Source organism: Dipodomys merriami, unplaced genomic scaffold (genome assembly GCF_024711535.1).
Source record: "Dipodomys merriami isolate MVZ:Mamm:240054 unplaced genomic scaffold, mDipMer1.0.p SCAF_5, whole genome shotgun sequence".
NCBI classification, from domain to species: Eukaryota; Metazoa; Chordata; class Mammalia; order Rodentia; family Heteromyidae; genus Dipodomys; species Dipodomys merriami.
This window is the reverse complement of record NW_027206068.1, coordinates 40,878,337-40,898,082: the sequence shown is the minus strand read 5'-3', so window position 1 is coordinate 40,898,082 and position 19,746 is coordinate 40,878,337. Positions and strand designations below refer to the sequence as shown.

Here is a 19,746-nt window from a genome sequence, read left to right as displayed (position 1 = left end):
ACTCTTCTGCCCAGACTGGCTTTGAAATGCAATTCTCAGATCTCTGCCTTCTCAGTAGCCAGGATTACAGGAGGTGTGACCCAGCTACACCTGGCTACAACAAATTATCTTAATGCCATAGTCTTCCTTAACAAAATTCAAAGACAATAAAACTTTAGAAGTTGTGCTTTAACAAAAACTTGGTAAAGAACATCTCCTTAAAAAGATATGTAGAAGTGTAGACTTCATTCACTGGGGAATTAAGTCACTAGTAACTATTGTTAAAACCTAGTGAGTTTGACAATCTGCCTTGCAAGAAGTCATCAAATGATTTTGACTGAAGTGGGTAGGGACCCACAAAGGCTTATATATCTTATTGCTGCAATTGGTATCTGCAGGAAACTTCAAACAATGATGGAAGAAGCCACTAATTGTAGCATTTGCCTTTGTGAAGAAAATCTTGTATGCTACCTTCGGCACAGAAACTATCTAAGGATAGTGTTGTCTGACATTGGAGGATAAAATACCAAAAAGTATTTCAGTTGCTGACCTGTGGAGCTTGATGTGAGGAACACCAGTAAGTGAAAGATGTATTAGGTGGAGATAACCTGGAAAGTGTTGCTGCATATAGTTGTTTTACTTTGACATAATGAGTTACAGATGGTCATTATAAAATGCTTCAACCAAAGCACCCCAACTGTCATTTTCCTCACTCTCAAATAAGCTAAGGAACCAATCCTGAACAGAAAGACTAAATATTTTATTCATATGTAGTTTTTAGCAAATTTCAAGCTTTTGGAGGTACATAAAATGTTCTATTTTAGAAGAAAAAGTTCATGTCAAAATTATTTCCATGAACACATCTGCTCTTCTATTCTGCCCTTCTTTCCATAAACAATTCCAGAGGAAGAGGCATGACCAATAATATTCAAGACAAATGCAGCCCCATAGTTTTGATCTATAATGTAAATGGTCAGTGATTCTAAGTAAATTGTTTAACTGCTTCACATATCAATTTATAAATATCTGTCTATAAAATGAGACTTGACACTTACATATCTTGAGAAAAAGTATAAAACAAAATAGTTCCTAAAACCTTTATTGGTCTTCACATTACCATTTCTTCAATCTGTGTATTTTCTTTTTTTGCTGGTCCTAAGCCTTCAACCCAGGGCCTGCACAGTGTCTCTAAGCTTATTTTGCTCAAGGCTAGCACTACCACTTGAGCCACAGCACCACTTTCGGCTTTTTCTGTGATTGACTGGAGATAGAGTCTCACAGTCTGGGGCTGGGAAGGTGGCTCAGTGGTAGAGCGCTTGCCTTGCATGCATGAGACCCTGGGTTCAATTCCTCAGCACCACATAAGCAGAAAAAAGCTGGAAGTGGCACTGTGGCTCAAGTGGTAGAGCACTAGCCTTGAGCTGAAGAGCTGAGGGACAGTGCCCAGGCCCAGAGTTCAGGCACCATGACTGGCAAAAAAAAAAAAAAAAGGAGTCTCACAGACTTTTCTGCCTGGGCTGGCTTCAAAACGTGGTGATCCTCAGATCTCAGCCTCCTGAGTAGCTAGGATTACTGGCGTGAGTCATTGGCCCCTGGCTTAATCTGTGTATTCTGTATAACCTTGCCCACTCCATTGCTTTCATTATCTCCCATTTTCACTCTACTAGTTCTTGGCACTGGGGCTTTAGTTTAATACTGCTTTCCTGCCAGTTTCTTTCTTACTATAGTCTTAGGCAATATTTGAGTGTACATATATGAAAGAAGTACTTAAGCCTATAATGGAGTTGAGAATTTTCTCTTGCTTGAATTTATTGTGGCTATTTAAAGTCATAAAGCAATGCATTATTCCAGCTGGTGGTGATTCCAGCCCATGCAATTATATACACTAGGTGTATGGTAAGTTCTGTTTACATTATAGTATACTATGATGTTTACACAATACTGTAAACACCTAATGACAAACTTCTCTTAAGATGCCCCAATCACTGACATGTGACTGTACTTTCTTTCCTAGCCTAATTTCTCAAGTTGTTAAGTGATAACTTCCTGTCTCTCTACTTCCTCATTCATTCCCAGCAATGTGACTTGTACCTGATTGTTTTAGAGAACAATATTCCTGAAAGTCACTAACATTAATTATGAAGGTCAAATCAACCAGTCTTCCTTGGTCCTCTAATGTTTTTTCCTTTCTGCATCATGCCTGACTTTCTCTCTTTCTCAAAATTCTCCTCCTGGCATCCGTGGCACTGTATCATTTTGGCCCTGTTTTTTTCCCCATTATCTTCATGTTCCTTCTTATTTTTACCCTCTTCAAACATTAGGCAATCTCTAAATTGATGTTGTGAGTTGAACACTATTTTATTTATAACTTCAAGTTTTTCTTGATATCTCATATATTATCTTGCTTTTACTTATCAATTCTGTAGATGACACCCAATCTCAAATCTATATGCTTTATTTCCCAAGTACAAAAGCCTATCTGCCTATCATCTAGCCAAACTGCCTATTATTTCATATAGACAATCTAAGACTTTAATCTCTAACCTTCTAAATAAAAACTTGATACATATGTTCCTTTCTTTAAACTAATTCTTCCACCTCATCTCACTTTTCCAATGTCTGATAATAGTTTGGCTTCCAAGTTGTTCAGGTTTTAAAAAATAGATGCTCATTTTATTTAAAAATAAAGTTCAATTATTTTATTCTAGTTATATATATATATATACAAGAACAATGAGGGCTGGGAAGGTGACTCAGTGGCAGAGTGCTTGGCTCGCCTGTATGAGGCCCTGGGTTTGATTCCTCAGCACTACATAAGCAGAAAAAGCCGGAAGTGGTGCTGTGGCTCTAGTGGTAGAGCGCTAGCCTTGCGCTGAAGAGCTGAAGGACAGTGTCCAGGTCCAGAGTTCAGGCCCCATGACTGACCGCCCCCCCCCCAAAAAAAAAGAACAATGATAGAAAATGTGGAAAAATCAGAGAGAGGAAACTATCAAACACAGCTCATTGTCAAAACTGCCATTTTAAAGCCTCCACCATTTTAGGTTTATCTCTCCCTTGCTTTTTTTTTTTTTTTTTTTAATTGTGAAAATACCGTACAGAGGGTTACAATTACATGGGCATGTTTTTTTATTGTCACTCAATGCTAGTTGTTCTTTATGATGTCCCTAATATCTGCTTCATTCTTTACCATTACTACTAACCCTACACAAATCCAGAATGAATTAGCGCAATAATATTTAACTCCTACCACTTCCCCTTGGCTATAAACTTGAGTTTATACCACACTAAGGTGTGGTTCATTTTCAAAGATTTTAATTGAATTGTATTGAACAAAAAATAATTTTTGTTCAGCACAAAGTTTTCAAATTACATAAGCATCATCTGAGTAGCTTAAAGATTGCAGCAATAGTAATACTGATAGTAATATTAGTAGCAATATTAGGTATATTTGAAGTAGGTACTTTAAAAAGTGTGTAAAACTTTTATAGGTGATTTCAATGCAGAAGGCCCACAGACTATGGTCTTAGTGATTCTCAGTCTTAACTATGAACATGATTGAGACTGGGATTTTATTAAACTACAGATTCATATCCAGTTGATCTGATGTAGAGGCTGTACTTTCAACCAGTTCCCTCAATACCTTAGGTGTTATAGAATCAGTAACCTCAAAGTACTTTTTAATTCATTTTTTAAAAATTTTTTATTTTTTTTATGAGCACAATCCTTGAAGCAACAAGAAGCATTCCTGTAGCAGTATCCTATTCAAAGCCATACAACATCCTATTAGCTAATATTTCTATATTTGCTTTTATAACAATCAAAATTGTTCAATGGTTTGATTTTCTGAAAAAGAAACCACTAAGTCCTAGACTCTAGCACTTTGTAGTTTCTACTTGGTGTGACCTCTGTCTTCCTTTTAAGCAACCTGTCTTATTATTCCTCCTAAAAAGAAAAAGACTTCAAGCTGCATAAGCTTGAGACTAGAATAGTGCTTCTCAAATACTGTCATTTAAAAGGATTACCGGAGTCCTTTTGATCACGTGACAAAATGTCCTTGGAATTTACTCCTAGAGATTTCGCTTTGGAATCTACAAGCTCATGGTACCAAAAATTTGTATTCAACAAGTTCATAGGAATTACTGATGCTACAGATCTTAAAACCATATGAGTACTTACCTACTTAGGAATAAAGTAAACCTTATACATTTAAATCTTACTACTACTTATGAACCCTCCAAAATGTATTAAAACTTTTTATAGCCATTGTATTAATATCACCATTAGCATGCATCTCATTACTGGAATAGTAATGGGATTATAACTTTGGGTTAAAAATTAGAAAACTGAGGCCTAGACAGGAATTACTCTATTGTTGAGCTGAACTACAGTTCCTGTATTCTTTTCTATTTTTAAACTCTAGGTGCTAGAAACACAATATAATTAGGTAGACTCTTCAGTTTTATCTGTGAAATTGCTTTTATGGCTTTTCCATGAAGTGTGAAATCCTCTAGTAGCTGCCAAAGTGTCAAACAGGCTCTGTGGCTGTAAAGGAAAAAGTAGGACTTACACCTTTGGTTTTCTAGTGACCTCTATTTGATGTGATATTAAGCAGTTACACTTAGTGCTTTGAATAAGCAAATGAGGTATACAGCAAATAGATTAGTATAATTTTTTTAAGGTTTTTGACATAGAACACTATCAAAACCAAAAACTTTTGCCACATCATTTACTGAATCATTATTGCAGGCTACCTAAAGCAAAAGATACAGCCTAATGACTAGAATTCATTTAGGAACATGAAAAGGTAAAGCATAACTGCACTTTTGATTGGATCATATTAACAAACAAACCTCCTTTCCTCTCTCCAAAGTTCATTTCAATTCTAAAGGAGAATACAAAACTTCTCAGCAATTAAGTTACTGTATGTGTGTGTATGTGTGTGTGATTGTGTTTGTGTTTATGTTAAATTCTTGGAAATCTTATGTTCTAATGAAGTTTTATTTTTGTGTGCTGGGCACACAAACAGTATTCAAATAAGGCCTTTGTGTAATTAAAAGATAGATCTTCTTACATATTAACAATGGCATTCTACATATTGAAAACAAGCATTTCAAGTGTCAAGTAATCCTTCCTTTCCTTTCCTTTCCTATTATCTGCATTACATGGGAGAGAAGGGTTTCTATCATGAGGCCCACGGGCCAAATCCAGTCTGTTGATTGCTTCATTGGACAGCCATGAACTACAAACTGTTTTTATATTTTTACACAACTGAAAAAAAACAAAGATACACTTGATGATATGTGAAAATTTAATGGTAATGTCAATAAATGAAGTCTTATTAGGACAGTGCTCTGCTTTGTTTACTTATTGTCCATGATGACTTTCAGGTTACAATGGCAGAGTTGCCTACAATATTCACTATCTAGGCATTCACAGAAAACTTTGCTAATTTCTGAATAATTGTTTTGTATATAAAAAAAATCAGAATTTGGCTTGGTGCAGGTGGCTCATGACTATAATCCTAGCTACTCAAGAAGGCTGAGATCTACAGATCACAGTTCAAAGCAACCCGGGGCAGGAAAGTCCATGAGACTCTTATCTCCAATTAACCACAAGAAAACTGGAAGTGGCACTGTGGCTCAAGTGGTAGAGTGCTTGCCTTGAGCTAAAGAGCTCAGGGACAGTGCACAGGCCCAGAGTTCAACCCCATGACAAAAAAAAAAAAATCAGAATTGGATAGACATTATTTAGTTTATCCTTAATAAATGTTGTCATATAACATTTCTAACTTTTAAACAATTTCGGTCTATTCATCTCTGCATAACTATCTTCTCACAAATAATTCTAAAATATTCATTTGTGAAACTCCAGACTTTCCATTTAAGGAAGCTCTGAAAATTAGATACCAACATGAAGATTCAATACAAAGCGGTATTTAATATTGAGTGCCAAAGAGGTGATAATGAAGACTTCCATACTTTCAATGAGTGGTATTAATTTATTGCTGCTACAAAGATATAGAAAAGGGAAGGAGAAAAGGAGGGAGAAAGAGAGACAATAATCTAAAGTTCAGTTAAGAGAGGGAAGGGTACAGGGAAGGGTACAGAAGAAGACTGAGTATGTTTTCGGAAACTGAGGGACAGTGCCCAGGCCCAGAGTTCAAAACCCAAAACCAGGGGGTTGTGGGGGGGGGGGAGGAAGAAGAGGAGGGGGAGGAGGAGGAGAAGAGGAGGAGAAGAGGAAGGGGAAGACGAAGATGAAGAAGAAGAAGAAGACGAAAGCAATCTCTTAATTGCTTTTTGTTTTTGTCTGAGTTTTGCTTCTGAGTTTAGACTCAGGACCTGGGCACTCTTAAACTTTTGTGCCCTATCACTCTGAGCCACAGCTCCACTTCCAATTTTCTGGTGGTTAATTGGGATTAAGAGTCTCACAGACTTTCCTGCCCATGCTGGCTGTGAACTGTGATCCTCAGATCTCAGCCTCTTTAAGTAGCTAGGATTACAGGTATGAGTCACTAGAACCCAGCATTTTGATTGCATTTTATTTCAAGGGCTGACTATTAAGTTGTGAGTTCTCTTACCCCCCAAAAAACTTTAAGAAACAGGGGCCTTTTTAAAGGTCCCTGTTTCTTTGAGAAAGATGGAAGGGACTTTTAAAAATGGCTAGTTAAAACACTGTTAGGACAAGCAAAATAACCATTGTTATATACCATTAAGACACAAATTTTACAATGCAACAAAGAAGAAATTTTACCTCTACACAGGCTTTCATCCCTGAGGCAGCAGCATAGTGAAGGGGTGTGTTTTTTTTGTTATCAACAGCATCAATAGCTGCTCGCTCATATTCGCCTTGGTCAAGTTTTGCTCCTTTCCATCTTAAGATCATCTGCAGACAATCTGCTCTTCTAAAATCATCTTCCACAGGGCGTGCTAAGCGAGGATGAAGGGCTCCTTCAGATATCATAATTTGAGGTCCCATACATAACAAATGCATAGATGTTTCATTGTGCACATTCCGTTTATTAGGATTTCCATCTCTACCAAAAAGAAAAGTCCTAAAATGGAAAGGGAAGGTGAAAACATTTTTTCTATAAGGAAATACACAGCAGATAAAAAATATAAGTTCTACCCCAGTACTGCTTGTAAGAGAACAATAACATAGGGAAAGGAAGGAGAAAAAAAGAAAGCTAAGAGAAAAGGGGTAAGAGAGAGAAAAGAAATAAAGTAAAACAGGGTAGTATATAGGTTAGATTAATATGTCAATAATGTATCGTCTAAGGGCACATTAAGCATTCTTTTCTTTTTTCTTTTTTTTTGGGGGGGTCCAGTCATGGGGCCTGAACTCTGGGCCTGGGCACTGTGCCTCAAGCTCTTCAGCTCAAGGCTAGCACTCTACCACTTGAGCCACAGCGCCACTTCTGGGTTTTTCTTTTTGCTTATGTGGTGCTGAGGAATCGAACCCAGGGCCTCAGGCATGCAAGGCAAGCGCTCTACCACTGAGCCACCTTCCCAGCCCCAACAGTAAGCATTCTATGCAGGTATTTTTGCCTTATTGCTGTTTATCGTGTGTGTGTGTGTGTGTGTGTGTGTGTGTGTGTGTGTGTGTGTGTGTGTGTGTGTGTGTGTGTGTGTGTGTGTGTGTGTGTGTGTGTGTGTGTGTGTGTTTAATAAGGACAGTGCTAATGAATATAAAAACAGCAAGTAAAACATAAGGCTGACATTAAATTTTAAATCTAGGAAAAATTTTACCTGAACATAACAAGCTGGTCTTTGGAATAATAAAGTATATATTTACAAAGTAGCTTATTGTTTGAGCTGATATATATATATATATATATATATATATATATATATATATATATACACACACACACATACATAACATATACTTATTAATATATTACATAATACATAACAGTATTATAGAGATTACACACTGAATGCAACCACCATTATGGATTTCTCAGTTCTAGAGGCTAGAAGACCACGATTCAATGTCTTATAAGAGCCTGTTGTGTTCTCAAATGGTAGGAGTTGCAAGACAATTTTCTAGAGCCTGTTTTATAAGACCACTAATCCTTTCTCTGAGGGACCTACCTCACAACCTCATCCCAGAACCATCATCATTACAGGGATTACGTGTGTGTGTGTGTGTGTGTGTGTGTGTGTGTGTGTGTGTGTGTGTCCGGGGCTTGAACGTGTGTGTGTGTGTGTGTGTGTGTGCGTGTCCGGGGCTTGAACGTGTGTGTGTGTGTGTGTGTGTGTGTGCACGCGCGTGTGCGTGCTGGTACTGAGGCTTAAACTCAGGGCCTGGACATCTTCTTGAGTTTCTTTTGCTCTTTTGCTCAAGGACAACTCTCTACTATTTGAGCCACAGTTCCACTTCTGGCTTTTTTGGGGTGTTTAGAGATAAGCTTCTCACAGATGTTTCTGCCGTGTGGCTAGCTTCACACCTCAATCCTCAGACTTCAGCCTCCTGAGTAGTTAGGATTACAGGCATGAGCCTTCAGCAGCCAGCTGAGATTAGATTTTTAAATCTATGATATTTGGAACTTGGAGATCTAAGATCAAGGGGCAATAGATTCAGTAGCTATTGTTTCTACTACCTGCATGTAAGATCTTTTTTATAACAGGCTCAGAAGATGATTAACAAGAAGGTGCATTAAGGAAAACATTAACCTGCGGTAAATAAACAAAAAACAAAATACCTATCCCTTTCATTTGACCCTAATACTCCATCCAAGGCTTCATGAGTTTAGATTCCTTCACTGTTAATTCTCCAGTGAGCAGTTTACAATCTGTTATCTCTACTTCTACATTCATTCCTCACTTCAATATAACTCTATTCTTACTGCTATGCTAAACTTTTGCATTCTTCTATCACTAGGATTTCCTAAGAGATACATTTTTCATCACTGTTTCCCCCAAAACTATTATTTCTTTTCTTGTTTTATTACTGGGGCTTAAACTCAGGGCCTTGTGATCTTGCACAGCTTTTTCTCTCAAGACAGGTGCTCTTATCATTTGAGCCATGTTTCCAGTGCTTTAATGTTTGTCCTAAACCTATAACTGCTGTTTCATTTTTACCCTGACCTTTCTATTACCTTGGATTTCATAACAACCCATTAATACCATTCAATTTTGTTTTCAGCACACACATGAAAAAAATCGCACCCTTTTCAGAAGCAAATTTCAGTCTTTTACTAATTTCCTTCTCCATACACATTCAAAAAGTACATCTACACTCAGAGCTATTTACCAATTAATGATGTGAAGTGTATATTATGAATATACTTTGCAATTAAAGTATAATCAGAACACAAATGAGAAGCAGTATTGGAAGAATTATGGCTCCTTTTAAAGGGCTTCTACATACTTTATGGTAATTCTTAGTTCTCAGTCAGCCTATGTGACTTGACATCTGACATCCGTATCACTTCCTCCCCTTTTTTAAAACAGCGCTCTTGTTTCTCTGTAGCATCAAGAATTGAAACTAGGGTCTTCTGCACACCACACATGCATGCTATTACTGATCTATTCTACCCCTCTACATTTTAACTTTTTCTGTTTCTTTTCGGTGCTACTGGAGGTTTGAACACAAGGCCTCATACTTTGCTACACAGGCATTCTACCACTTGAACCACATCCTGGTTCTTTTTACTTTTAGTTTGATTTTCAGAGAGGCTCAGGTTCTTTTTTGCTGGGCCAGTCTTGGGACTGCAAGACAAGCATGAAACTCCATGCATGTCTTGTTTTAGGGATAGGGTTTCAGTTTTTGTCCTGGCTGGGCTCAAACTATAATCCTCCCATCTCCACCTTATTAATAGCTGGGAATGCAGATATGTACCATCATGGACAGCATAGTTTAACTTCTCATAAGCCACTTTCTCATCCCATACTTAGCTGAACTTCCTTCAAAATCAGTCTTCTTTTTCAGAGTCTCAATTTCTTACAGTAATCTTATTTTTGGGTCAATAATATATATTCAAGCTTTCATTCCTTTAAAATCTCCTCTTTGAGCAACAAATGTAGATTAAGCATTAATTATTTGCTAGGTACTGTTTTAGAAGTTTGGCATACTATACAGAAAACAAGAGTACGTTCTTGTGTTTATGGGTTTGCATACAGAGGAGTGGAGAACATGCCTGAATTTCAATTCATTTAAAATTGCTCCTAAAATAAGTGAGGAAGGAAGGAGGAAAGGAAGGCAGGAAACAATAATTGGAAAGTTCTTTTTAACCAATCCTCAAAGGTATGGACTTTTGATGTGAACATATGCCTAATAAAAGACACAAACATGTGTACATGCATACGTGCATGCATGCACACACATTTCATTTTCTACTTTTTGTTAGTACTAGTGTTTGAACACAGAGCCTCATGCTTGCTCAGCTTGCTCACTAGGCTGGTGCTCTACCACTTGAGCCATGCTTCTAGCCCAGCTTTTTTGTTGGGCTTGAGTTCTGTTCCTGAGCTTTTGTGCTCATAGTGCTCTACTACTTAAGCCACAGCTCATGATTGAGATAAAGAGTTTCATGGATTTTCCTGCCTGGGTTGGCTTCATGATCCTCAGATCTCAATTTCTTGAGTAAATAGGATTACAGGCATGAGCCACGGGCACACAGCTCTACACCAGCTTTTAGCTAGAGATGAAATATTGTAGAATTTTCTTCCTGGGCTGTTTTTAACTTGTGATCCTTAGATCTCAGCCTCTTGAGTAGCTAAGATTACAGGCATAAACCACTGACATCCAGTAAGACTTTATATATTATGCATAATCTAACACACACCTCTTATTCTTATTTCCAACTAGGCAAGGAGTTAATTTTGCAGATGATACAACCAAAGAATTACATAGCCAACTTAGAACACAATAGCTCCAAAGTTCATAGACTTTTTGCTACAATTAAGCAGAAAGTATGGATTTAGGTCCTATAAAAGAAGCAGTATGGTGTGATATAATATAAATGGCACTTGGGTTCAGGTTGACCTGTGAATTCTATTGATTTTATTATATCATACTGCCTGAGAAAAGAATGATGACTGTTATTGCAGTTAGCAGAGAGCTAAAGGGAATGATGAGACTTAAAAAAAATCAATGACATTCCAAATTGATGCTTTATCATCTGGCTTAAAAGGCCTTTGAGTAGGTATTTCTGTCTTTGTGTATAAAATTAAAGTCACAGATTAGGAATCTCGCCAAACAGGAAGAGTCTATACAAAAGTAGCAAGTAGGAATTCCAGATCATGAGAGGTAGCATGAGAAAATAAAAAACAGAAAAGGAAAAACCAAAATGAACCAGAGTTGATAGAAAGTTAGGTAAGGTTAAAACCAGTAAAATCCATAATATTACATAAAATACAAATAACTAGTTATGCTATTCTGATGAAAGAAGTTCTATTTAGCCTTATTGTACAAGACAATACTAAAAATAGTTAATTTTTAAAGCAATTTAATAAACTGCTGAGAGCCTGTGAAATGGGAGAAAATTTTCAACAACAAAAACCCACAAATAGGGGCTGGGAAGGTGGCTCAGTGGTAGAGTGCTTGCCTTGCATGCATGAGGCCCTGGGTTCGATTCCTCAGCACCACATAAGCAGAAAAAGCTGGAAGTGGTGCTGTGGCTCAAGTGGTAGAGCACTAGCCTTGAGCTGAAGAGCTGAGGGACAGTACCCAGGCCCAGAGTTCAGGCACCATGACTGGCAAAAAAAAAAAAAAAAAAAAAAAACAATAAAAAAAAACAACCCACAAATAACATTATTCTTAAAATGAGTAAAGAGCTCAAATAGACCATTTTCCAATTAATACACAGAAATGGCCGACAGGCATATGAAAAAATGTTCAATATCACATAGAAATGCAAATAAAAATCACAATTAGGAATCACACTTGCTAGTATAGTTGTTATCAAAAAGTCAAAAGGTAGGTGTTGGCAAAGGATATAGAAAAGAGATACACAAGCTGGGCACTGGTGGCTCATGTCTGTAATCCTAGCTACTCAGGAGGCTGAGTTCTGAGGATCATGGTTCAAAGCCAGCCCAGACAGGAAAGGCCATGAAAGTCTGATCTCCAATAAACCACCAGAAAACCAGAAGTGGCGCTGTGGCTCAAGTGGTAGAGCACTAGCCTTGAGCTGAAGAGCTGAGGGACAGCGTTCAGGCCCAGAGTTCAAGCCTCATGACCGACAAAAAAAGAGAGAGAGAGAGAGAGAGAGAGAGAGAGAGAGAGAGAGAGAGAGAGAGAGAGAGAGAGAGATACACACATTGCTGGTAGTTATGTAATAGTGCAGTCATTATGAAAAATAGTATGGAAGTTTCTCTAAAAAATAAAAAAGAATTATAGGACCCAGAAATCCCACTTCTAGCATATATTCAAGTGAAATAAAATAACTGTCTCAGAAAGGTAACTACATTCCCATGTTTGACGTATTATTACAATACCCACAAACCAACTAATTATTCATGAAGGAATGAATAAGGAAAATGTGGTATACACATAATACAATGAAATACTATTCAATTCTTAAAAAGACTAAAATTCTACCCAGGTGCCAATGGATCATGTCTGTTGAGATCTGGAGGATCTTCATTTGAAAGGAAAGCCTAGACAGAAAAGTTCACTAGACTCCATCTCCAATGAACCAGTAAGCAGGGCCAGAGGTGTGGCTCAAGTTAAGCCTAGCAAACATGAGGGTCTTAATTCAGACCACAGTACCAATGAGATAAGTACCAACAACAACAACAAAGAATGAAACCCTGCAATCTGTTACAGCACAGCTGAAACTAGAGGGAAACTGGAGGACAATTTACTAAGAGAAACAAAACAAGACACAGAAAAACAAATATTACCGGATCCTACTTGTATGCAGAATACAAAAAAGCTCAATTTGTTGGGTGCATGTGGCTTGTTTATAATCCTAGCTATTCAGGAGACCTAGCTATGAGGATCAAGGTTCAAAGCCAAGGACAAAAAGTCCTTGAGACTCTACCTCCAATTAGCCAGCAAAAAAGATAGTCTGGAGACACAGTTCAAGTAGTAGAGTGCCAGCTGTGAGCAATAAAAGCTGGGGGAGTGTGAAGCCCTGAGTTCAAGCCCCAATACCATTACCAAAAGAAAAAAAAAAGGAAAAAAAGAAAAAAGACAAGAAAACCTAGACTCACAGAAATAGGGACTCAAGTAGTATTTAAGGATAAATGAAATAAGTTTCAGTTACAAAATTACTTAGTTATAGAGAGCCAATAAATAGCATGTGATTAGATTTAGTAATTATGGCCTATATATTTGAAATTTACTTTAACAACTGATGTTGAATATTCTTAACACGCCCCCCCCCCAAATGGTAACATGTGACATAATGGATATGCTAGTTAATCTGACTGTGGTAACCAACACTTCTATAGCTTAGTATCACATACACATCTTAATATGTACAATTATATCCCAATAAAACGGTTAAATTTTTTTTTCATTTGTGAATATGCATTACATTAAAAAATTCGCAAAACAAAGTAATTCATAAATCAAAGAAGGCAAAATTGTTTATTATTAGGAAAAGAAAGCAGCAAAAGAATGTCTGATTCTAAAGTAGTATGTTAACTGCTTTAATAAAGAAACTATGAGCAAGATGCTAAACCATAAAGTGGAGGTATTTTAAAGGTAAACTGATCTACTGTGTTGATATATGCATAGGCCTACTATTAAAATCTTATAAAATCTTAGGATTTTAACACACATGCACACACATACATATGTACAAATTATGAGGGTTAGAGGCATGGTTCAGTAACAGAGTTGCCTAGCAAGCTTGAGGCCTTAAGTTCAAACTCTAGCCTCATAAAAAAAAAAGAAAAAAAATAAAATTCTGAGCCAGTGTTTTTCAAACAAGTAAGAAAAAAGAAAACATTTGATGACTATAGGTTATTGTTTTTAAAAAGTACTCAACTAATATTAAAGTATATAATCAAATAATAAAAGTAATCCAAACCGGTAACTAAGAGAATATAACAAGCTGGGCGCTGGTGGCTCACGCCTGTAATCCTACTCAGGAGACTGAGACCTGAAGATCACAGTTTGAAGCCAGCCTGTGCAGGAAAGTCCATGAGACTCTTATCTCCAATAAACTAATGAGAAAAAGCCGGAAGTGGTGCTGTAGCTAAAGTGTGTGTACAAGAGGCTCAGTCATCTGCCTAGGCAATTAATGTTGCCACTAGCAAGCTATTAAAGCTTTGACAAGTTGTTTAACCTTACTTCAGCTTTCTCACTTTTTATAAAAAGCAGGTAATAAGCTATCTCACAGAATTGTAGTGAAGACTGGGAGATGATACATGCAAAACATTATCAACAAAACCTAGAAAATAGTACACTCTTGTACAGTTTGCACAGTTTTCTTTCTTTTTTTTTTTCCTCTGGTTTATTCCCCCGGTCACCATTTCTGATTTTGGTACTTTTGTCTTTTATGTAAGTTTATCTGATTTGGGGAAGGGAAGGGTAATCATAGAAAGAGTGGTACAAAGGGTGAACCAATGCAACAGAGATACTCTCTAGACATTTTACAATTTGGGGGAGAGGAAAGTGGGAGAAAACAAAGGAGGTACCACTTCTGAAAAGAAATGTGTTTATCACTTATGTAATTGTAACCCTTCTGTACATCACCTTTACAATAAAATAAAAATTTAATAAAAGAAAATAGTATACTCAATAGATAGTACATTAGCATAATATCTTAGTATCATTAATATAGGAAGGACCGTTTGGTATGTAAAAGTACCAATTTCAAATGAGCTAAATTTAAAATGTATTTTGTACAGAAGTTAAAAAAATAAATTAAAAGTGAGGTAACAAATTCCAAAATATACTTGAAAAAGTCAGGTCTGGATGACCTAAATTACTTAGGTAATTTTTTCACACACATAAATCCTTGTCTAATGGTTTTATAAAACTGCTATATACTCTGTATAAGACACTATACACTATGCTAGATGCTAGAAGTACAAAAAAGGTACTTAAAAAAAAGCCCTAATAGGGGTAAGCAGAGAGAAAATGCACAAAATTGTAAAACACAAGTTGTACTAATAAAAAGAAGCTTGTAAGTTATTTTCTTAATAAAGTTACTGTGAGTTGTAACCATCTAAGATGATACATGTAGCATACACAGGACCTTGAAAGAAGATAACAAGAAAGTAGATAATAAGAGAAAGATGAGAGCGTGGGGGAGGCTGGCAGACAGCAGCGTGGACAAGGCGAACAGAACATCCATGCTATATTCTGGAGATAAGAAAAAGAACAGCTTAACTTGAATAATTTGTGAACACAGAAGAAATATTTAACAGTTTGAAAGCTATTTGCTTTCAAAGTTCTAAAGAGCTTTGACTAGCGGTTCAAGAATTATATTGCATAGTAAAATCCAAGAAATGTTTATATTTTCTTTCTCTTCTAGCATCAGACTTCCACTGCTACATGATCTACTTCAAAAAAAAGTTACAATGTATTCTATTCAGGCCTTTTATAAACTAGTAAATATAATATATAATTAAATAAAAACCTTTAAGTATTTGCTGTCCATAGTTTTTTGGTATTTTCACTTTTAAGAAAATGTTGTAACTTTAGAAGGACGTTCAAGAATTCATTACAAGAAAGTAAATTCAAACCTGACCACGAGTAGAAAGGCAAATTTTTTCAACCTAAAATACCAAGTCAGAGAGAACTTAAAACTTTGCCTTTGGTATCACTTACTACAATTTTTTGATAATTAGTTAAGTATTTCTAAGAACTGAAACGTACACTAAGACAATATTATGCATAGTAAATTAAATACTATATATTCTAACAAACATGGAATGACCAAAGTAAGTTCACAACAGGGTCTGGCAATGTGGCCCAAGTGGTAGAGTGCTAGCCTTGAGCAAAAGAAGCTTAGGGACAGTGCCTACGCCCTGAGCTCAAGCCCCAGGACTGGCAAACAAAACAAAAAAACTTTCCAAAGTAAGTTCATAGCAACAACATGTGAACCAATTTTGCTATTACAAGTTTTTATCTAATTTAGGTATAATGAAGAAAAGTGTACTAAAGTCATACCAAAAAAATTATACCAAATAATATAGGCATATTAAATTTCAGTATTTGTATCTGTTTTCAAAGATCACAATTATTTCTCCCTCCTACTGTTTCTCTATTGGTTTACAGAAATACTCACCCTAATATTCTATTCATTCCATGTCGAGCAGCATAGTGTAATGGAGTGTTGTGTTGATAAGGTTCCCCATAAGATGTATTTGGATCAAGAGATTCTTTTAACTGAGGATTATTTTCATATATTTGGCAAGCTAGGTTTTCATCACCATTGATCAGTGCTTTACGGAATTTGGTGGTTGTATTTCCCATGTTTTGTTTTGTTTTCTTTTCTGATAGGCAGTGGCACTTTTTTCTTTCCTCCTTCAGCCACTTATTCAATGCTTGAACATGTTCCACATTCTAATGAAGGAAAAATTTTTCAAATTAGGTTGTAAAGCAGTAATTACAAAAGCAATAGTCTAAAGAAGCAATTAGAAACGCTAATAAAATCTGGAAATCACATATAAGAAACAAGTATTACATGTTATCAAATTTATAGTAGTAAAAAAAAATCAAAATTTTCATGCTGTCCAAATTAACTTCTTGTTGAACATTAGCATTTTTCCACACAGAGACTATTAAGGTTTCAAAGGCTGTGTACTTTGCCCTATAAAACTTATCTACATATATAAGCTCTTTTATTTTCTTCCTCATAGGGACAGAAAAATCACAGTTTGACAAAGTTTTTATAGTTGAATACACTTAAATTTCTGTTAATTATGTACAAATCTTACTCTGCCAATTTGTGGAATACTAAGACGTTTTGTTCAAAGTAAAAACTGAAAAATAGGTCTTACGCTACCAGTAAACAAAGGATGGAAATGTTCAGTACTTACAAGAATATCAGAGAAAAAAAAGACTTTAAAAATGAAAATACATAGTTCAACACAACTATCTGATAACAGAAAAGAAAACATAGCAATTAATTAAAATGACTATATACAGGACACAGGAGATATATCTGATTACCCTACCTTTTAATATTGAATTCTTCCCCCTCATGAATCCCATACCACCTTTTAAAGCCAATAAATTTATTTCTCTCTCTTATAAAGAACTCAAAACTAGGCTGAAAATATCAAAAGTTTATGTATACTATGTTTGAGAATAGACTATAGTAAAGATTGTATGGAGATATAATATTGAAACAATGTGAGGAAGGTTGCAGAAACAAACATCAGACTTGAAGTTTAAAATACCATATTTGCCTACACTAAAGTATAATTTTAAATAAGTTAGTTGATCTCTAAAACCTCAAGTTCCCATCTACACAGCAAGAAAAATGACTCCATATGTATTATGACAAGGATTACAAGAGCAACATTTTATAAAGAATCTAGAAAAGTCGTTGGTTAATAATTTTTCAATAAGTACTAGTGTTGTTCTATACCTGAATCTCTTGTTGAATTATGATTGTTACTGTTTGAATCTCTCTCATAAACCTTTGTTAAAGGTTTAGACTCCATCATTTGGCACTACTCCGAGGAAGTTAGATCACTGAGGGCTTAACCTTGCAGAGGATATTGGGACACAGTCTCTTCTTCATTCCTTTTTGTCTTTCTAATCTTAAGGTGAACTGGTCAGCTCTGTTACATGTTTCTGCCATATGTACTGTGCTACCGCAGGCCAAAGCTTTATAATCCAGTGACTATCAACTGGAACCTCTGAAAACAGCCTGAGCCAAAATAAATCTTTCCTCTTTATAAATTGGTTATCTCAGATATTTTGTCACAGCAATGGGAAGCTAGCACAATAATCAAAATTAACAACAGAAACAACAAAAACAACATAGGTATAAGTGAATGAATGAATGAATGAACACAAGCCCTGTGGGGGAACCGGCCAGAATGGAATTCAGGTTCTCAAGTGTTGAATGAACAGAAGATAAAACTGAAAATAGGTTGTGTCAGATAAGAAATTTATAATTTACTCTGAAGAAAAGACAAATAATTAAAGGTTTTATGCTAAGCAGGGACATAATTCTTTCATGTTTTAGAAAAGTGTTGGGACAACATAGAAGATAGAATATAGGAAGAAAATTTTAAAGCAGAGAATATAAAAATCTATCACGTACCCAATTAATTCAGTGGCAGGGTGGATAGTACAACATATCTTTTAAAACATTTGTAAAAAGCCAGGTGTCTGGTAGTTCAATGCCTGAAATCCTAGTTACTCAGGAGGCTGAGATTTGAGGGTCCCAGTTTGAGCCAGCCTAGGCAGAAAACAAGTCTCTGTGAACCTTTTATCTCCAATTAACTGCTCAAAAACCAGAAGTGGCACTGTGGCTCAAGTGGTAGAATGCTAGTGTTGAGCACAATGAGGTGAAGGAACAGTGCCTCAGCCCTGAGTTCAAGCCCTACAACCTACCCCCAAAAAACAAGAAACAACAACAACAAAAAAAAACTCAAAAAAATATATGCATGCTGCACAATGTGATCTTTACTGACAATTTTAACAAAATACAATTTAAAGAACAAAAAAACAAATGGATTATTTAGGTTATCTATAAAATACTGGCTCTCAATAGTGGCTGTACATCTATAAGTGGACAATTTACAAGTGTCCTATTGACAAAGCTATAACTTGACCATAGGAGTGTTGAAGGTGGCACCTATGTATGAGCATTTAAATTCCTTGGGTGATTTCATTATTTAGATATCACAGTATAAAAGTTCCCAGATACTTTTAGCTAAATGGAGGGCAAGGCATCTTTCATGTCTAGGACATTATCTACTGTCTAGGACACATTTTCTGGTCCACAAATATACTTAGTGATGCCTCCCATTAGATCTTTTATATGTTGACTGATACTGATTTTTAAAATTTTAATATACAGATATATATATGTACATAGTAAAATTTCTTGAAACTGTGAATAAAGAAAAAGAACCAAAGTTTACTAACACTGTATAAATAAGAACCCTGTTTATAATATACTATAAGTATACATGCACTAATTGGAACATACTATAACAATACATACCTTAAATTTTTATTTAAGTTTTTGGAGAGGTGCAGAAACTATTAGCTGATAGTATTTCTACTTTATTGTATCATCTCAAATCAGAAGAGCAAATCAATCCTTCCCATGCTCTACATTTATCACAATATATGACAGACAATTCTGTAATCATCCATAAATATCATAAATATTTTTTTGTTTTCACAAAATGTATGAGTGATGTGATTATTCTCCATGAAATAATTTGTTTGGTTGTACTGCTGCATGTTTTTTTAGGGTGTGCTGGGATGAAAAGTAAACAGAACCCTGTCCAATTTTTTAGTAGTTGAGACAGAATAGAGTATTATTTTTTTGTTTGGAGATATGGTCTTGTTATGTTGCCTGGGCTGGTCTGGAACTAGTAATCCTTCTGTCTTTGCCTCCTGAGTGATAGAATTATACGCATGTACCACTACATTCTGTTGTATTTATTTCTGGTGATAAGCACTCCATTCACTCTGCTATATAGTTTTAACTATCCAAACATAAAGAGCACAGGTTCTAAAGAGTCTTTTCTAAGTATTTGGAAAGTTTCAACTATTTTGGTCTTATCTTCTCTGATAGAATTCAGCTTGAATTTTCAAAGCTAAAGATAAGATTAACTAATAACACTGTCTTTGATTTATTTTAGTGTTACTTCAGAAAAATGTTCCATG

At 35.8% G+C, this 19,746-nt stretch overlaps 1 protein-coding gene across 8 annotated transcripts in view; it reads right to left on the bottom strand.

The window, feature by feature from the left end:
• The window catches only part of Ankib1 (ankyrin repeat and IBR domain containing 1), a 131,683-nt gene that overhangs the window by 57,179 nt on the left and 54,758 nt on the right, over positions 1–19,746 (bottom strand). For 6 of the 8 annotated variants that reach the window (XM_069996473.1, XM_069996476.1, XM_069996471.1 and 3 more), the window contains 2 exons: positions 16,172–16,449; positions 6,733–7,033 (listed from right to left, as the gene is read on the bottom strand). In XM_069996473.1, coding sequence (XP_069852574.1) covers positions 6,733–7,033; positions 16,172–16,359 — 489 coding nt within the window. In that variant the 5' untranslated portion in view covers positions 16,360–16,449. Of the gene's footprint in view, positions 1–6,732; positions 7,034–16,171; positions 16,450–18,163; positions 18,302–19,746 lie in introns of all 8 variants that reach the window. The other 2 variants (XM_069996472.1, XM_069996474.1) reach the window with 1 other exon arrangement.